Source organism: Kogia breviceps, chromosome 17 (assembly GCF_026419965.1).
Source record: "Kogia breviceps isolate mKogBre1 chromosome 17, mKogBre1 haplotype 1, whole genome shotgun sequence".
Taxonomy (NCBI): Eukaryota; Metazoa; Chordata; class Mammalia; order Artiodactyla; family Physeteridae; genus Kogia; species Kogia breviceps.
The window spans coordinates 49132171-49152406 of NC_081326.1; the positions used below are offsets into that span (position 1 = coordinate 49132171).

A 20236-nucleotide genomic window follows, 5' to 3' on the forward strand; every position below is an offset into this window, starting at 1 on the left:
GCACAGTGGTTGAGAGTCCGCCTGCCGATGCAGGGGACGCGGGTTCGTGCCTCGGTCTGGGAAGATCCCACATGCTGCAGAGAGGCTGGGCCCGTGAGCCATGGCCACTGAGCCTGCGCTTCTGGAGCCTGTACTCCGCAACGGGAGAGGCCACAACAGTGAGAGGCCCGCGTACTGCAAAAAAAAAAAAAAAAGTTATTCATAAATATCAATTAATATTATTATTAATGTCCCTTATTTAGTTATCTGTGCTAAATGAATTTGTATATGATATAAACTCTTAGATACAGTAACTACCAGAGACAACAGGATGAATGTAAAGTTATTAGTTTTCATCAAAATGAAAAGATTGATAATAATGCTATAACAGTATCATGCAGCTGTTAAAATATAATTACATTTTAGGTTTTTTAACAATATAATTATATCAGATGTAGCTGTTTTGCAGTGTTCTGAACTGGTCTACCTTCAAAAAATGTCTGTTGAGTATCTGCCCAAGTGCTTGGGATTCAACCCTATATTTTAAGAAGGGTATATAAAATTTAGAAAGGAAGTCTAAAAATTCTGTCCTATATAGGACAGAATTTAAGGAATTCATTGCATTTATTAGAGTAGAAAAAGTTATGTTAAAATTTGATAGTTCTTTTCAAGTATCTCAAAGTCTGTGAGACTGAAGAGGAAGCAGTCTTGTTTATTATTTCAAAAGGCCAAATCATAACTATTAGGTATTAATTACAAAGTGGCAGATTATAGTTCAAAGCTCTGAAGAACCGTGCTACTATGGAAACTATTATATAAGGCATTGTGTATTTACTTATAAGGTATGAAATACCTCTGTGGAGGTATTTAAAAGATTAAAAGGCATCTGTCTAACCTTCCTACATTTGTACAGAATATTGAACTTTGGGAAAACTATGAGTTTTGTGAACTTGGATAGAAAAATTTTTAAGTGAAATCTAACATTTTTAAAGATTAAAAATATAAGCAGCAAACTATAGAAAAGCACCAGGGATACCTGTGACTTTGTCACCAATAGAACTCACCTATTTTCAAATCAATTTAGAGTTGTTGCAGATATCACAGAATGTAGTTTATGGCCATGTACTTCAAAATTATTGTTATGAGTCATCACTAGATCTTGTTATTTAATGTATTAATAAAGAAGCATATATATCTATAAATAAATATATCTCTGATTAAAAAGTGTTTTGATAATTGTTTCAATGTAATTGTTTTTCTTTGTAATTCTATATTTATTTTGAGTATTAAAAAAAAAAAATTCTGAAAAGGAGGCCTATAGGCTTCACTGTGGGAATGGTCCATGGCATCAAAAAAGTTAAGAACCTATGATCTAACTAATTAATACTTTGAAAAATGGTACTGATACATTCTTTATAGCTTGAGATTTTAACAGGCTCTTCAGTGAATGGATTCTGCTGAATTCCTATGTTTCACAGACAAGCACTCACCTTTTCTCTGCTCCCAGCACCTGAGGGATATATTAAATGATCAGGACCAGTGATTTGATTCAGGAGCAACTGAATGCGTATGTGTATGTGTACACACACACACACACACACACACACACACACACACACATTATAACCAGTATATATATATTCCCATTAAAAAAATCGTTGAAAATGGAAGTTTAAGCTGTATTAGAGATCTTTACCAAATGTAAAATAAGTGACATTCTTTCCCATATTTTTTTACATAAAAACGTTTTGAGCTGATCTACAGAATGTGATGAGAAGGAAAAACACTTACTGGGGAGAGCTATTCATTTGCATTTAACAATGTGCTTAGTTTTTTTTAGTTCCCTGAAGTGTCTTTATCTTTTTTTTTTTTTTTAAAGAATCCTGATGTAGTCCACCCAAAAGAAGAAACTCTCTCATCTGCTTTTACTGGTATTCGACCTGCACGAGTTGTATCGTCAACTTCTGAGGAGGAAGAAGCATTTACTGAGAAATTTCTTAAAATTAATTGCAGATATATTACCAGTGACAAGGTAATGGATAAAACTTTAGAAAAAACTTTTAATCATTTTTTATTTATTACTAAAATATGACAGTTTTGCATTTACATTTTTAGTCATCATCAGCGCATGATGATCAATTTAAAATCTTGTGAAACAGGCAGTCCTATTCCTTCTTCACAGGAAAAAAAAAAAAAAAGACTTTCAGAAAAGGTTAACTAGTCCAGGGTTTCTCTATCCTGGCTAGAATTCAAACCCAGTTTGAATCTGTGTTTTATCTACTGCACTTTGCTGCTTTTCTAAAGCAGAGAACTTCTAGTCTGCAAAGGGAATTATAGTAAAGTACAATAGTGTTCAAAATTAACTCCAGGTGTTGCTAAGAAAGTAATTATAGTATGATACCCACTTGAGAAGTCACACATGAGAACCATTTCTTTATAGTTGTAATTCATAAATTATGGGTATTCGAAATACGTATTTAGTGCTATAAATTTCCCCCTATGCACTGTTAACTGAATCCACAGTCTTGATATGTTGTATTTTCATTTTCATTCAGTTCATAATACTTTCTCTTTATTTCTTTTTTTGCCCATGGAATATTTAGAAGTTTCTTAGTTTCCAAATATTTGGTATTTTTCAAGATATCTTTCTGTTATTGATTTCTAATGTTTTTCCATGTGGTTAGAGAACATACTACTGTTTGTAGGCTTGACATTTAATGGTGCAGAATGTATTATATCTTGATACATGTTACATGTGCACTTGGAAACAATGTGTATACTGCTGTTGTTGGGAGAAATAGTTTATAAAGTCAGTTAAATCAAGTTGAGTGTTACTATTGATTTTCTGTCTTTTGTTCTATCAATTATTGACAGAAGGATGTTGAAATACCTCTATAATTGTAGATTTGTCTATTTCCCCTTCTAGTTCTATCAGTTTTTTTGTGTGTATTTTGAAACTCTGTGGTTAGGTATAAAAATGTTTTGGATTCTTATATTGTCTTGATGAATTGACTTGTTTAATTATGAAAGACTATTCTTGGTAAAACTCTTTGCTATGAAATCTGCTTTGATGGATACAAATGTAGTCACTTAGCTTCTGTTCAGTTAGTGTTAACTTGATATATCTCTTCCATTTTTTTACTTTTAGACTGTGTCTTATACTTAAAGTGGCTTTCCATAGTTCACATCAGAACTCACTCTTTGTGTCGTACATTCTATGGGTTTTGAGAAATGTATGATGACATGTATCCACCATTACAGTGTCATGCAAAATAGTTTCATTGCCTCCCAAATCCTCTGTGCTCTGTTCATCCATCCCTTCCTCTGGACCCCTGGAAACTACTGAACTTTTGGCTGTCTCCATAGTTTTGCCTTTTACAGATTGTCATGCAGTTAGAAGTATGATTGAATGATTTCAGAGTGGTTTCTTTCACTTAGCAATATGCATTTAAGAGCCTTCCATATCTTTCATGGCTTGATAGCTCATTTGTTTTTACCGCTGTGGACGTACAGTACAACAGTTTATCCATTCACCTACTGAAGGGCGTCTTGGTTGCTTCCAAGTTTGGACACTTATGAAGATAGCTGCTGTAAACATGAATATGCAGGTTTTATATAAGTTTTTATTTCCTTTGGTTGAATACTAAGGCATGTGATTGTTAGATTGTGTGGTAAGACTGTGTTTAGCTCTGTAAGAAACTACCAAACTGCCTTCCGAAAGTGGCTGTGTTATTTTCCATTCCTGCCAGCAGTCACTGAGAGTTGCTGTTGCTCCACATTCTCACCAGCATTCACCGTGGTCAGTGTTTTAGATTCTAGTTATGCTTATTGGTCTTTGGTGATAACTCATTTAATTTACATTTCCCTAATGACTTGTGATACTGAGCATCTTTTCATTTGCTTATTTGCTATTCATATAGCTTTGGCATTTTCTTTAATTTTTAGAGGTATTTTCACAGGGCATAGAATTTTAGGTTGACAGGGTTTTCTTTTCCTTTCAGAACTTTAAAGATGTTTCTTTCAAATCTCTACTATTCTCTGGCTTGCACTGTTTCTGAAGAGAAGTCTTCTATTATTTTTGTATTTGGTGTGCTGTATAAAATATATATTTTTCTTTGTTTGCATTTAAGATGATGTCTTTATCACTGATTTTGAGCAAGTTGATTATTTTTTTAAATTTTATTGTTATTATTTTTTTACATATACTTTCTTTTAAAAATTCTTTTCCCATTTAGGTTATTACAGAATATTGAGCAGAGTTCCCTGTGGTATACAGTGTTGGTTATCTATTTTAAATATAGTAGTGTGTACAGATCACTTCCAAACTCCCAGCCTATCCCTCCCTCCCCACCTTTCCCCCGGTAACCATAAGTTTTGTTCTCTATGTCTGTGAGTCTGTTTCTGTTTTGTAAATAAGTTCATTTGTATCTTTTTTTTTTGATTCCGCATATAAGCAATATATATTTGTCTTTCTCTGTCTGACTTACTTCACTTAGTATGATAATCTCCAGGTCCATCCATGTTGCTGCAGAGAGCATTATTTCATTCTTTTTAATGGCTAAGTAATATTCCATTGTATATGTGTACCACATCTCCTTTATCTGTTCATCTGTTGATGCACATTTAGGTTGCTTCCATGTCTTGGCTGTTGTAAACAGTGCTGCAGTGATCATTGGGCTGCTGCATATATATTTTCAAACCATGTTTTTCTCCAGATATATGCCCAGTAGTGGGATTGCTGGATCATATAGTAGCTCTGTTTTTACTTTTTTAAGGAACCTCCATACTGTTCTCCATAGTGCCAATTTACATTCCCACCAACAGTGTAGGAGGGTTCCCTTTTCTCCACACCCTCTCCAGCATTTACTGTTTGTATATTTTTTTGATGATGGCCATTCTGACTTGTGTGAGGAGATATCTCACTGTAGTTTTGATTTGCATTTCTCTAATAATTAGCGATGTTGAGCATCTTTTCACGTGCCTTTGCCCATCTCTATATCTTCTTTGGAGAAATGTCTGTTTAGGTCTTCTGCCCATTTTTTGATTGGGTTGTTTGTTTTTTTGATATTGTTGAGCAGTTTAATTATGATGTGCCTTGGTGTGTGTTTCATATTTGTTTTCCTTGGGCCTGTAGGTTTATAGTTTCATCAAATTTGGTAAAATTTTGGCCATATTTCTTCAAGTGTTTTTTTCTCCCCCATTCTCTCCTCTTCTTTGGAAACTCCAGTTATGCATATTTTAGGTTGCTTGATGTTGTGCTTCATAGCTTACTGATACTCTGCTCTTTTTTTTTCCTCTCTCTCCATTTTGGACAATTTCAATTACTGTATCTTTAAGTTCAGTAATTTATTTTTTTGCCAAATCTAATCTGGTATTCTATCCAATGTATTTTTCACCTCTAAGTTTAAACTGGGTCGCTTATGTCTTCCAAGTCCCTACTTACCAAGCAAAATCTTTCTTTTGTATTCTTGAATATGTGGACTATAGTTAAAATAATTGTTTTAATGTCTTTTTCTACCATTTCTTTTCTCTCTTCCACTTTTGGGTTTGTTTCAGTTAATTTATTTTTGTTATTGTTGTGAGCCGTATTTTCCTGTTTGTTTGCATGCCTAGTAATTTTTAATTGGATACCAGATATTATGGATTTTATTTTGTTGGATGATGGATATTTTTGTATTTCTATACATATTCTTGCACATTTTTCTGTGACACGGTTGTTTCTTGGAAACAGCTTCATCCTATCATGGCTTACTTTTAAGTTTTGTTAGGCATGACCAGAGCAGCTTTTAAGTCTTTAACTAGTTTTCTCCCCTTACTGAGACAGTACCCTTCTGAGTATTGAGGTGCTGTAAATTACAAGGGTTTTTGCTCTGGTTTGTGAGAACACAAACTATTTCTGACTCTGTGGACTCTAGGGATTGTTTTCTCAGCTTCTTTTGAGTGCTTTTTTTCTCATCCTTGGATAGTTGCTTTCACACAGGTGGCAATCAGTCCTCAGCTGGAACCGTGGAAAAGGATCCTCTGTAGATCTCCAAAGCTTTCTCAGTAGGGAGTGTTCTCTCCTTTCCTGTCTCTGTCTGTGGCCAGGAAACTCCACCCAGTGTGCTGGGGCATTTGTAGATCTCATTTTATTTATTTCCCCTTATTCAGCATTATAGTATCGGAAAAGAGTTATTTCATGTATTTTATGTGTTTAATAGCTTTAGGCAGAATTAGTTCTTGGCTGGAAGCAAAATTTTAGTTGGAAGTATTCGAATAGCAATTTTGCTTAAGAATCAAAGAAAAGATAAAGTCATTGGCAGGGTTAGGAATGGCTTGCACTGGTGTTATTGGAACATAATCTCTTGTAAGAAAATAAGCAGGAAAAGATGCTTTCTCATACAAGTCATCTTCTTTCTTCTTCTTACAGGTTGATTGTAGTAAAGATTATTTATATAAAATTATGGAAATTTATCAACAATTATTGTAATGGTTAAATTACTGTGGACTTAAGACTGAAAAAAAAATCAGTACAAGCTTTTATTTTTCCTGGGATGAGTTCCCAAATCATAGTCTTTTATCTTTTAGTATTTACAGAAATATTGTAATGTAAGTGGTAACTTTTCTTTTAGAAATAGACTTTATTTTCTAATAGAAATAATTCCTTCTTGGAGGATTAGTCAAGTACTTGCACATAAGGAATTGGAAGGTACTAATACTAAAGGGAAGTAGGTGCTTAAAGTTTCAGCAGGTCATGTGCATTAAGATGTGCTAATTGGAAATCTCTTACTTACAGTATGCTCTTGCTCCTGAAAATATGTCTACATTTATGAAACAGTATTTAAAAAGAATGAAATGTTAATGGTTTAGTATGAGTTTATGATTTCACACTTGATCTTGGCCAAATGAATTTGAGAGGCTACTTTCTGAAGAGATTTTTGTGAGTTTTGTGTTGTAATGTTTCTCTTGGCCATCTCTTTTGATTTATGGAGACAACTGACATCTCACAGAACACTTCAAAGAGCTCCAGCTAAACGCAGAGGGAAAGAAGCTTGAAGAATATATCAGTGCATCATTCAACAGTAGTAAATAAGGGTGAATTCCTGGAATATAACATTAGCAGATTGACCATTCCAGTGTTAAGCTATAGGGCTTCAAGCCCCTTGTAATCCAAGTAGTAGAAGTATGGTTTTGAGAGGCTTTTCAAATCGTTTCTATAATTACACTACTAAGATTATAGTATTCATGTGTATAGTGAATTAAAGTATTATTACTACACTGGACCTTTTCTATAATACCTAGTAATCATTGTCTTTAATGAAAATCCTCTAAAGCAAAAGATGTAGTGTTATGCCAGTGAACCAAATTTTATATCATCATTTAAAACTAATGCTCAGATGAAATTTATGAAATCAAGAATGACCTGAAGTCTTTCAGAGAAGCTGAAGTTTGCTTTCCTAATCCTTACTGATTGGTTTCATTTCTCAAATAACTTGCTCGTAGATGTGGTGAGATAGAGGAAGGTATTAACGATTGGAAATCTTTCAGCTTTTTTATATTGTATATACTCTATTCTTGATAATTTATTTCTTGGATTATCCCTGGCAGTGTAAATGTCCCTGCAACATATTTTATCATCACTCATTGATTTCAGTTGGCATGTGATCCAGACATAATATATATGAATCTGTTTAAAATATTGATCAAGGGGTGGGAGGGAAACGCAAAAGGATGGGGGTATGGGGATATATGTATACATATAGCTGATTCACTTTGTTATACAGTAGAAACTAATACAACATTGTAAAGCAATTATACTCCAATAAAGATATTAAAAAATAATAAAATAAAATATTGATCAAAAGATGATTAGGCTATGGTTTACATAAAGTTCCTCCTTATTTAGGAGGTCCATGGTCTGAACTAAAAGAAATGCTAGTCAGAGTTTGAGATTGATTCCCTTTCCCCCACCAAAATGCACTCACACACATATTCTCTCCAGTATTGCATGCAGTTACTGTAAATAATAAGCATATTTTATAATCTCAAACATTGGCAATAACTTTTTTTCATTTGTGATTGGGTGACCGTTTTTAGTAGGATTTCTCTTTTTATTTTTTTGTTTCTAAAGTTAGTGTCTGTCATAACTTAAGTTTTCCATTCTTAAAGTTAAATCAGATAAATTCACAGAGCTGAATGTGGACTTGGAAGGAGGGTATGATACCAAATCAAGCAAGATTTAAGTTTTTCTATTAATAGCTTCAGAAAAAAAAGACAACTTTGAAGTAATTATTTGGTTTAGTTTTAGAATTCTGTTTGGCTCTTTATTTTTATTCCTACAGGATGTAGTGGAATGGGAGTTTGAAAATGGGATTAAGAAAGAATGTATACATAACTGAATCACTTTACTGTACAGCAAAAATTAACCCAACATTGTAAATTAACTATACTTCAATAAAAATAAATAAAATAAATAAATAGGATTAAGGAACATTTGGTACTTGAGTTGAAGTGATTATTGTTTGTAACTCAGATGTCAAAAGATTATAGTAAAAAGCGTGGACTGCTTGGATTTTGGATCTTGGTCCTGCCACTTATTAGTTAGCTATGTTATTTATTATTTACGACAAATTGCCTAGCCTCTCTCAATTTTAATTTCCCCACCTGTATTCTCATCTCAGAGCTATAATTGAACAATAATATATATAAATGAACAATAATATATATAAAGCATGGTACGTACAAAGCATTCAAGAAACATTAGCTAATATTAGTGGGATCAGCTTCTTACATACTTCAGTTTGCTCATTTGTAAGATGAGAGGGTTGGACTCTTTATATTTGTATCACTATTTGTATAAATATATTTAAAATTTCATAGCTTTTCATGATTAAAATAATTACTGTATGCCTTAGAAGTAATCTAATCTACCTAATTTTACAGATGAAGAAACAACCCCAGAGGCTTTGCTTGCCAGAGGTCACATAACTAGGCAGTAGCAGAATCAAGTGAAATGGAGATTTTTTTTTAAGATATTTTAAACGGATTGTACTATTTTCCTTTTATAATGGATTGAGTTATCAGCACATTATTTATTAAACTTGCAGTGTGTGCATGAAACTGTTTGATACCTGTAGTGATGGAAGAACACAGGAGGCTGTATGCAAGTTAATGTAAAACATGGCTCATGCCTTGAAGGGACTTTACAGTCCTTCTTATATTACTGAAGTTATCTTGCTGATATAACTCAGCATTTTACTGAGGCTGCAAATTTTAATTCCTGACTTGATTGATTGAAGGTGAATATGATATTCTTTGTATTTTTCCTCTGCTAACAAGGAGAATTTACTGGGAAAATTTGGGTGTTATTAAAAACATTTTCATGAGAATGCCATAGTACTTGACTATACTACTTTTATATGTGGTAGGTGGCCTAACATCGGAAATAAAAATATCTAGAATAATTTTTGAAAATTTAAACTTGGAAGATTAAACATTATTTTCTTTTTTCATCTTAGGGCACAGTCAGTGGTGTGTTGCTAGTTACGCCAAATAATATAATGTTTGATCCACATAAAACTGACCCCTTGGTTCAAGAGAATGGCTGTGAGGAATATGGCATCATGTGTCCAATGGAAGAGGTGATGTCAGCTGCAATGTACAAAGAAATTTTCGATAGCAAAATAAAGGAATCCTTACCCATGTAAGAGTGATATTTATACTCCTTTGCAATTTTATTTCATCTAGATAGTTGACCCTGGTCTAATAACTCTGAAGTATTTTTTAATAGTTTTATTATAGCTGCTTTTCATTTTATCATTAATGAAACAGAAATATATATAGTATTGAAAAGATTATTCTTACTGCACTAGAATAGTTAGGAATTGTTTTAGATTTATATTTGTATATTTGGTCAGAGAACCTGATATTTAAAAGTAACCTATAGTACTCATGTAATTCAATGTTTACCAGCCCATTTTATTCAGGTAAATTCAATTTATTTTTATTAGTAATTTAAGGTAATATAAGTAATCAAGGGTAGCTTTCAAATTTTCCTTAGAAGAGCCTGAAGAGATGGGTGTGGGATTTGGGGGAGGTCACATGAGCAAAGACCTGACATTAATAAAGCCAGAGCAGCTTTGTCTTTTATTGATTTATATGTTTGCACCCTTCTCTCAGAAAAGAAAAGTATAAAATACAGGGAAGAAGACCCACAGATTGCACAAATTTAAAGAGTTAACCTTGGAATATACTGGTTAGGGAATTTGTATGTTTCAGGTAACATAGATGTGAGGCTACAGGTCAGCATAGCCTTTGAAAGTAATGTGTTTAACTAAAGGAATAACAGAGAAAAGGGAAGGATAAGAAATAAAAGGAGAAGAAAATAAAAGACAGATATACAAACAAAGGAAGGGAAGGACAAAAGAAAATTTATATGTAATAGAAAAGAACTCCCCCATTCCTCCATACATGACTTTGTCAACAGTTTAAAAACTGGCTTCACTTTAACTGAAGTGTTCCTAGGAGCGCTTTACTTCACTTTAACTGATACTGATACTATAATAGCCCACAGGGATGATAATGGTTGTTTTGAAATTAACCCCTGTGAGACAGAACTACTTACAGAAGAGATGGAGAGCAAATTATTTTTGTTTCTGAGGCAGACTACATGAGTTGTTAAAATACCTATGATAGAATAAAATCTTATTTAAACAGTCTCCATTATAACGGCCCCCCCAGTAGATACTGTTTTGGCTTGGTAAACTCATCCTTAGAGGTGCAGATTATTCCTAGTATTGCCTCTACTGTTAGCTATTTAATATATCATCATCCAAAATCAGTCTCAGCAAATAAAGATTATTGTGGCAGGTGGAGGGGTTAGACAGAGGTGAAGGAGTGAAGGATTAGATTCAAAGAGAAACAAGAGTATATGTATGTATATGTTGCCAGTCATTGATGCGATCCATTTTATGTTGCCCTGCTTTTCCATTTGTATTAGGATACTTTGGGATTCTATTATGCTGAATGATCCATAACTGTTCTACACGGATGCTATAGGGCCCTTCCTCTTGTAAATCACTGTTTTGTCATTCAGAACATCACCTGGAAAGACCATCTATTTGATCCAGACCTTTAAAAAAGTTACTCTACTCCAAAAGAAATATCTTTCGGTGCTGCCTTATGAATTGATTAAAAACAATATTTGGCAACAACTCAGATAATGTCATGTATGGTAAAAATGAGGTGTAAGATTTGATTGGTTTTCTTCTATCTTACACTGCTTGGGAAGTTAATTGCAAAGGTATTGTTCAGGAACTGTGTTGAGCAATAGCAACATCATTGACATAAAAAAATAAGGTTACAACACTTATCTAAATCTATATACTGTTAGGTTTACTTAACTTTATCTCATACCCAAGGGTCTTATTAAATCTACAGGTACAGTTTCTCAGAACTTTTGCCAAGTTCCAAGACCTTATATGTGCAGTTTTAGGGGCTCACCAGTAGATGACACTATTACACATTTAATAGCACAGATTAGATGCTTACATACATTTCTTAAGGTGAATCAGTCAGTACAAGGGAAGCAGAGATAGGGACTGGACTTCAGCTAATTAATATTTTTTAAAAAATAAATTTTACCTATCCTATGCACAATGAAAATTATGCATATCATTATAAAAAATGTCAAGTACTAGAATAAGAGGAAAAGAGTTACCCAACTTCACCATCCAGGAGTAGCCAATAAATTGTGTGTCGGCTTACTTCCAGTCTTTCCTATTCTCAGACTTGCATAAATGTTAATACTTTTTCCACTAAGAACTCATGCAATTTCCGTTTATCAGAAACTACTTTTAGCCATCATTTTGAATTGCTGACTTTTATTTCATATAGTGTTTACACTGTCTCCTTCCAGAACTTAAACTGTCTAACCATTGAACATTAGTGCTTGCATATACAAATGCCATTAAACATGGAAATCTAGAAGTAATGATGAAACATTCAGCTAGCTAATATCTAACCTCTAAGCACTTTTCCTCAGTTCTATTCAGGTTGGTTTTTAGCTTTGCATTTGAGTCATTTATTTTAGTTTAATTTCTATTTAAATGTAAATAAGCACTCTGTGTGTGTGTGTGTGTGTGTGTGTGTGTGTAATATCAGTGTATTTTTATTTTATTGAGACATTTAAAATTTTAATCAAAATTTTATTTGCATATTTCATCAGTGAATACATTTTAGTTTAGAATTATAGCTTCACCCAGAACTTGTATCTTCAACTTCTGTTCAGGTAGATCAATTCAGGAAATCTTAAATTGATATTTCCCAGATCTTAAGCAGTTGATGCAAAACTTGACTAAATTACATGGTCTATAGAAATCAATCAAATTTTTGATATGCTGTTAAGAGATGTATGCTACATCCTTTTAGGAAAGCCTTTTTAGTGATATTAATTCAGTGTTAAGTTTGTGGAAAATAAAATTCTACAATTTAAAAAGTAATAACTTTAAATTTTGTTTACTGACAGAGAGATAGATCAGTTATCAGGAAGAGACTTCTGCCATTTAAAGAAAATGACAAGAAGTAATACTGATGAAATAGACTCAAGAATTCGTGATGCAGGTAATGATAGTGCCAGCACTGCTCCTAGGAGCACCGAGGAGTCTCTTTCTGAAGATGTGTTCACGGAATCAGAACTCTCTCCTATACGAGAGGAGCTTATTTCTTCAGATGAGCTGCGACAAGATAAATCATCTGCTGCGTCATCAGAATCTGTGCAAACTGTCAGTCAGGGTGGAGTAGAATGTTTGACAGTCATAACAAAGGCTGCTATTACTCCTGACCACTTAATATCCGATTCTGGACAGACTACCAATGAAGTTGGGACTCTTTCTCTTAAAGCTGATTTAAATAATCTTGAAATGTCTACTAAGGAAGGAGATCAGACTACAGATAATCTTCAAGAAATATCAGGTCCTAAAGAACAAAGCACAGGTATAAAAGGTAATGCAGACCAGGATTTTCTTCTTAATGAGAATTCATTACACCATGAAGAAGGTGAAAAAGAAAGTATGCCCTGTGGGGAAGCAATAGAATTTAAACAAAAGCCAATTGTCAACAAAGGAAAACAAGGAAAGGAACAAAATCAGGACTCAGAGACTGAGGTAGAAGAGCTACGGAAACTCTGGAAAACCCATACAATGCAACAAACTAAACAGCAAAGGGAAAATATTCAACAGGTGTCACAAAAAGAAATTAAGCATAAAATAGCAACAACCAGTATAGAAGGTAAGTGTTAAAGAATATATAAAGATAGTTTATCTTTTTGCATATTGTCTCCGTCTTTCCTCACTGACTCAAAAGCTACTGTATCTTAGGCCACTCTGAAGGATGATCTAGTAGCCCTTGACTGATGTTTCTCTGGGGACAAGTACATAGTCTCTGGTTTCTCCTGTCTTTTCTTATCCCACAGTGGGTTGTACATGTAATGAGCATCTTTTCCACCATGTTTAAACATTCCTCACACACTGCATTCTGCCTTTAAACAATTTATTTCTTGAAAATACCTCTGATTTCTCCATTTCTCTTTTAGTTCTTGGTATGTTTCATCATTAAAATACCTTTTAAAATTACATATATAATGTCCTAATTGCAATTTGCAATTGCCGAAGTTGTAATCCCATCACTTTTTAAAAGTGCAATTAGACATAAAAATCTATTTCTGAAATTCTTTCAAGTATCCACAAGTTTCATCATTGTCTGATTAAATGTTTTCCTTTAAAAAGCAGAACTAAGGATAAATTAAAACACCATTTTGTTTTTTCATACTATTTACTTATGAAAATTATACTAATAGTTTGTCTTTTATTCCTAATATACAGTGCTTCCACTTAGTACATTATGGGTTAAAAGGTGTATAACTCAAGTATCTTAGCTAATAACATTTCTCATATTCTATTGGAGTATTGATTCTAGATTAATCCAATTTACATATTAACTTTCAGTTTCTTTAATTAAAAAATTTTAATTGTTAAAATATACATAAAATAAAAATTACCAGTTTAACCATTTAAAATGTAAAATTTAGTGGCATTAAGTACATTCAACATTGTTGTACAACCATGGCCACCATCCATTTCCAGAACTTTTTCATCTTCCTGAACTGAAACTCTGTGCCCATTAAACAGTAACTTCCATTCTCTCTTCCCTACAGTCCCTGACAGCCACCATTCTACTTTTTGTGTCTGAATTTGTGTCTCTACCCTAAGTACCTCATATAAGTGGAATTATACCATATTTTCCCTTTTGTGTGGCTCATTTCCCTTAGCATAATGCCTTCAAGTTTCATCTGTGTTGTACCGCATCAGAAATTTCTTTCTATATTAAGCTGAGTAATATTCTGCTGTACACAGCACATTTTCTTTATATGTTCATTTCTTGATGGACATTTGGGTTGTTTCCACCTTTTGGCTGTTGTGAATAATGCTGCTGTGAACATTGGTGTACAAATAACCTGTTCGAATTCCTTCTTTCAATTTTTTGGATATATACCAGAAGTGGATTTGCTGGATCCTATGGTAATTCTGTGTTTAATTTTTTGATGAACCATTGAGCTGTTTTCCACAGTGGCTGCACCATTTTACATTCCTACCAGCAACACACAAAGGTTTGATTCAGTTTTTAAAAACACTGAATTTTCTTTGCATTGTCTAATTTAGGTATACTGAAGACATAAGGATTATATTCAGTAGATGTTAAGGAATTCATTTACTCAAAGCAAGTTCTATCAAAGATTGAATATTTTTTCTTTTGTAATTTTTTTCTTTATTCAGAACTAATGGATGTTCATTAAAGAACATTTGACAAATATAGGAAGTTTTTAGAAAATTTATAAAAATTACTTTGAGTTCATCACCTAGAAGTGATCATTGTTAATATTTGGTGTTTTTATCTTTGATCTTTAGTGTGTATGTGTATATACATACACACAGACACATACAATTTTGCTAGTTTTTATATGTATCTTATGTGTATTTTTCACATAAAATCGGGATTATATGTAGTGTTGTTTCTTGCTTTTTTTACTTAGTATATTATGTAATAAACATTTTCCCATGTCATTATACAGTAGACCTTTGAATGACTCAGGGGTTAAGGGGTGACACACACCCCTCTCCCACATTTGAAAATCTATGTATAAGTTTACAGTCAGCCCTCCATATCTGTGGTTCTGCATACATGGATTCAACCAACCGTGTATTGTATTATAGTATGTATTATTTGAAGGAGATCTGCATGTAAATGGACCTGTGCAGTTCAAACCCGTGGTGTTCAAGGGTCAACTTGAACCCATATAATTCTTTCATGGTTTTTAATGGCCCTGTAATTTAGCCATTTCTGTATCAAGACATTCAGTTGTTATTAACAATTCGTATTATTAAGATACTTCTTTGATGTTGTAAAGAATGCTGGCATAAATATCTTTATTTGATATGTTTGTGTCTGATAGTTGTCTTATATTTTGAAATCTTTGAAAAAGATAAAATGAGGCATTCCCGTTTGACCCAATAATATAGTAGACTACTTTTATTTTATTGGGTTTGTTTGGGTGCAGGGTTTGATGGGAGGGACATCCCATTATGACAAAATACTAAAAGGAGAAAAATTGGTAGCTGGTTTAGATAGGTATTCCTGGATTGTTACCATTTGTTTTCTTCTTTTTGTACCTGTGTATGGAGGGGGGACAAGAAACTTAGTTTTGTTTTGTTTTTTTTTGTGGTACGCGGGCCTCTCACTGTTGTGGCCTCTCCCGTTGCGGAGCACAGGCTCCGGACGCGCAGGCTCAGCGGCCATGGCTCACGGGCCCAGCCGCTCCGCGGCATGTGGGATCTTCCCGGACCGGGGCACAAACCCGTGTCCCCTGCATCGGCAGGCGGACTCTCAACCACTGTGCCACCAGGGAAGCCCTAAAAGTTCACTCTTTTAACCTGATGCAAATGTTGGGGCTCAGATAAATTATGTACCTTGCGCAGTATTACACAGAAAAAAAAGCCATGACTAGTACCCAGATCTCCTGACTATAACTAAGTGCTTTTTCTTCACAGTATGCCACCTTCGTAAGCTAGTTAATGTCTAGATTGCTGAATTGAACCATGCTGTCAAACTCTCAGTGTGTCATATGTCAGCATCTGTGCTTGGACGGGTTAGAGATAATTCAGGCTGTCCAAACTGATGGCTGAATCTAGCATATAGTTGTTTTTATCACACATTCATATGCGTATAAAAGCTTCACAAGATTTTTTACTAAATTTTTGTCTGTAACAACCATATTACAGAAAATCTTTGAAAATTCTACAGACGTATTTAGATATTGTTCTAGAAGGCTGATAAAGAACATGCAGAAAATTGCACATGGGTGCAGTTGCTTTAGTGCAGTTGTCACAAACAAATTTGACAACAGTTCCTGGATCTTTCACCTTTTCCCTAACGCTTAGACATAACGTCAGCTCATACTTTGCCTGTTAGTTCATTAGTTCTGCTGTACTTGTCACTTTGCCTCTGATGGGAAAAAATACAAGCTACTTAAGAGAATTTAGTAAGTTGACGTTTTATTCTGTAATTATTTGTCAGAAGTCTGGGGATAAGTATTACTTAATCTAAATTATTTTAAATCATTCAAGCATCGTGTATGAGAATTGAATAAACATTGTTTGTGTCTCAATTCTAGGTTCTGCACTTTTAAAAGAAAAGAGGAGTCATCGATTTCATAAGTTCTTATGTCTCAGAGTTGGAAAACCTATGAGGAAAACATTTGTATCTCAAGCAAGTGCAACAATGCAACAGTATGCACAGAGAGATAAGAAACATGAATATTGGTTTGCTGTGCCACAAGAAAGGTAAAACAACAACAGAATCTTCAAAACATTATTGAGATTCCTTGAATTGAAATTATTTTGTATAATACATCCCACCAGTAGCAAAGTATTGAAATAGTTTATGATTAAAACCTGACATTAAATCTATTCAAAATCGTTTAGCTCCTCTTTTATACTCTTTAATTTACCCCATTTCTAATTTTAGTCCCCTTCATGGTTTGATGCAAAAAATGTGAACATATACCTAGTTTTAGTAGTAAAGAAACTTACTTAAAATGTCTTAGATCTAGAAGGTTCATCAAAATATTAACTGGTACAGCCCCTACCTCAAGGCACGTAATGATGTATAATTTCCTTCTTAAAAATTTCATCAAATGCTTACTGAATGCCTACTGTAGAAAACAGCACTAAATTAGCTACTAAAAGGATGTGGTCCTCAAACTATTTTTTATACCCACTACACAGTAAAATTTTTCATCTTCAGTTTAAGCAATTCTAAAGGATGTCTGTCATCACTGCATTGTAAATATTGACATTTTAAGTTAAAACTTGCATTTATATTTTAAATATACCCAGTAGGATCTAAACATTGTAACAGTTTGCCCTCTACCATTATCCATTTAAACACCACTTGAATGTGCTCTTTAACAGTTAGAATTTGCATCGTTACTTTTTCTCTTTGAATTTGTATTTCAATTATACCTCCTCATAGAATCTTACTCTAAGGTACTATATTTTTATTCCCTTTTACATTTTTTGCAAAAAATTACCTATACTTACACATTTATCTGTATGTGTGTGTGTGTGTGTGTACTTGAATTACATGTATTTTAAAATTTTCTGTGATTATTGTCAAAAGAGTAAAGGGTCTAAGGCTTACCCTACCTTGCTAAAAAGTTGGCCTGCCTCAGTTTAATGCATGCTGGCAGAAAACAGAGTCACAATAGCAGCAGTCACAGTACCGGCACTTGTATGAGTTCTTTGAGCTTCAGTCCCCACAGTTGGATGTGAAGAAGGCCAAGTGACAGCTACATGTGCCATGGGTTATGTTAAAGAAGAGGAACCGTAAGTTTAGGGAACTTAAACCTTTTATAATATACAGTAAGCATGGTTACCCTTTGCTCCAGAGTAAGGTACTATTTCTGCCTTCTAAAACTATGCTATGCTTTGTTTCCTGTTCTAACATACTTGAAAAGGTAGTGCTGAACAAAGATACACAATGCCTCTGCTCACAATACATGTGGAAATAAAAGAGAAAATTGTCTATCAACAACTGCATTATTCCAAATGTTAATTAAACACAAGAAAATTTTATCATTACAATTTTACTAATAAACAATTCAAAGCAACATAAATTATAAATTGTCATAATTATTACATATAAAAAAGTAAAATATAGGAAATGCCTTAATAAAATTTTTAGGGCTTTCCTCCAATTAGTTTATGTATCCATTGATGAATATTGTTCATTGAAATGATGAGATAGGATTCAGCCCCTCAGTTCTACCCCCTCCCTTCTTTCTTTTTATTACATTAATTACATTTATTACATTATTTTTCATTTTTATTACATTTTATTACATTTATTACATTACATATAGTATTGATAAGCTTTGTTCATAAAAGTCTCTAAGACTGAAAATTTTTATTATAATGTCACTCAATTCTTTAAACATGTTTCTATTTATATTCCAAAATTACTTACCTTTCATCAAAATTATTTTTAGTGACCATTAGTGAACAACTTCATTAAAAACTCCTCCAGTTTTATGGAAATCAGTGAATTAGAAACCACCTGATATGCCAAAGGACTTGTTATCCAGTCTTTTAAAACTTTTCCCCATCTCGGTACCAACTTTGGGCAACCAGGAAGTTTTTACAGTTTATGGCATGTAAAATTCTGGATGACTGATGATAGTGCTTTAGTGAAAGCAGAGAACAGGCAATCTGTAAGATATCTTGACCACACTGTTCTCAGGCAGCTTAGTATAAGATTAACATATGGAAGCAGAATATAAGAGATTACTTCCCTTAAAACTATCTTATGTGTCTGTGTACCTCTTGGAAAGTCTTTATATGTTGCTCTGAAGACTGTTGCTTTCAGGAATATAATAATAAAATTCTTCTCTCTCCCCCCTCACCTAAATATACAATACAGTCTGTGCATTCAACAAAATGTGATTAGAATAATTTTAAAATATGGTGTGATTTGCATAATTCATGAGTACAGGAAAGGCAAAGAGCCAGATACTCAGATCTGCCAATGATACCAAGATGATTACAATGAAATATTCAACCCTATTATATCTTTAGTTAAAAATAATGTAAGGATTTGTTTTTCTCATTACTGTTGGTTTTATTTTAATTTTTGCATGGAATTTTCCATTTTATGTTGTCTTTGCACCTTGGCTAATGTTCATTAAAAATTAGTTTTAGGGCTTCCCTGGTGGTGCAGGGGTTGAGAGTCCGCCTGCCAATGCAGGGGACAAGGTTTCGTGCTCCGGTCCGGGAAGATCCCACATGCCACGGAGCGGCTGGGCCCGTGAGCCATGGCCGCTGAGCCTGCGCGTCTGGAGCCTGTGCTCCGCAACGGGAGAGGCCACAACAGTGAGAGGCCCACGTACCGGAAAAAAAAAAAAAAAAAAAATTAGTTTTATCAGAATTTTGAACTGTATTGTATCTAAGTAATTTATGAAAAAACAATTGCTTGTTTCCATGGAGACAAATTATCTGAAAGATGATAGTTAATACCTTTTTAAAGTGTTGCCACATAAGAAATGACATTATTAAAAATTTTTATTAAATTAGAAACAATGTCCAGAACAGTGGTTATTGATTGGTATGTGCTAGTGGAGAGTTTTATAATCACTTTTCATTTATCCATGCTAATTAAAGCCAACAAAACATACATATTTGAAATGTGTTGCTGACCCTCAGTGTTTATCAGGGATTGAGGCTTTACTCTAGTAAACAAAATTGAAAAGGGGAACAAGAGAGTTAAAAGGTTGGACCATCCCTGAACCAATAATACACTGTGTGTTCCTGGTATTTAAAAGTTAAACATACTAAATTTCTATTAACTTGGAAAAAATCTGTATAATGTCCAGGTTTCAAAATAGGTAATTAGTAAGTTGTTTACTTATATTTTAGATAATTAGATCATTGTGTGAATGAGGTCAAAATGGTGGGTTGAGTTTTCCTTCCCATTACTAAGTTTCTTTAAAGAAAAGAAACATTACTGTGGACAGCATCTGAGCTTGTCAAAACCATGCTAAAGAAAATCCTAATGTAGTTTTCTCAGAGCTTGGCAGAACACAGCCAAAAAGTTTTAAGTTAATGTCTTCCTGGTAGTGGGCTTTGTTTTATTTTTAAATAAAGCATGGTATATATTTTGTATATGTTAA

General features: G+C 33.6%; 1 protein-coding gene across 8 annotated transcripts in view; it reads left to right on the top strand.

Moving 5' to 3' along the window:
• The window catches only part of OXR1 (oxidation resistance 1), a 502318-nt gene that overhangs the window by 435190 nt on the left and 46892 nt on the right, over nucleotides 1–20236 (top strand). For all 8 annotated transcript variants that reach the window (XM_067017533.1, XM_059043607.2, XM_067017535.1 and 5 more), the window contains 4 exons: nucleotides 1859–2011; nucleotides 9477–9661; nucleotides 12485–13245; nucleotides 16685–16853. In XM_067017533.1, coding sequence (XP_066873634.1) covers nucleotides 1859–2011; nucleotides 9477–9661; nucleotides 12485–13245; nucleotides 16685–16853 — 1268 coding nt within the window. The remainder of the gene's footprint in view (nucleotides 1–1858; nucleotides 2012–9476; nucleotides 9662–12484; nucleotides 13246–16684; nucleotides 16854–20236) is intronic.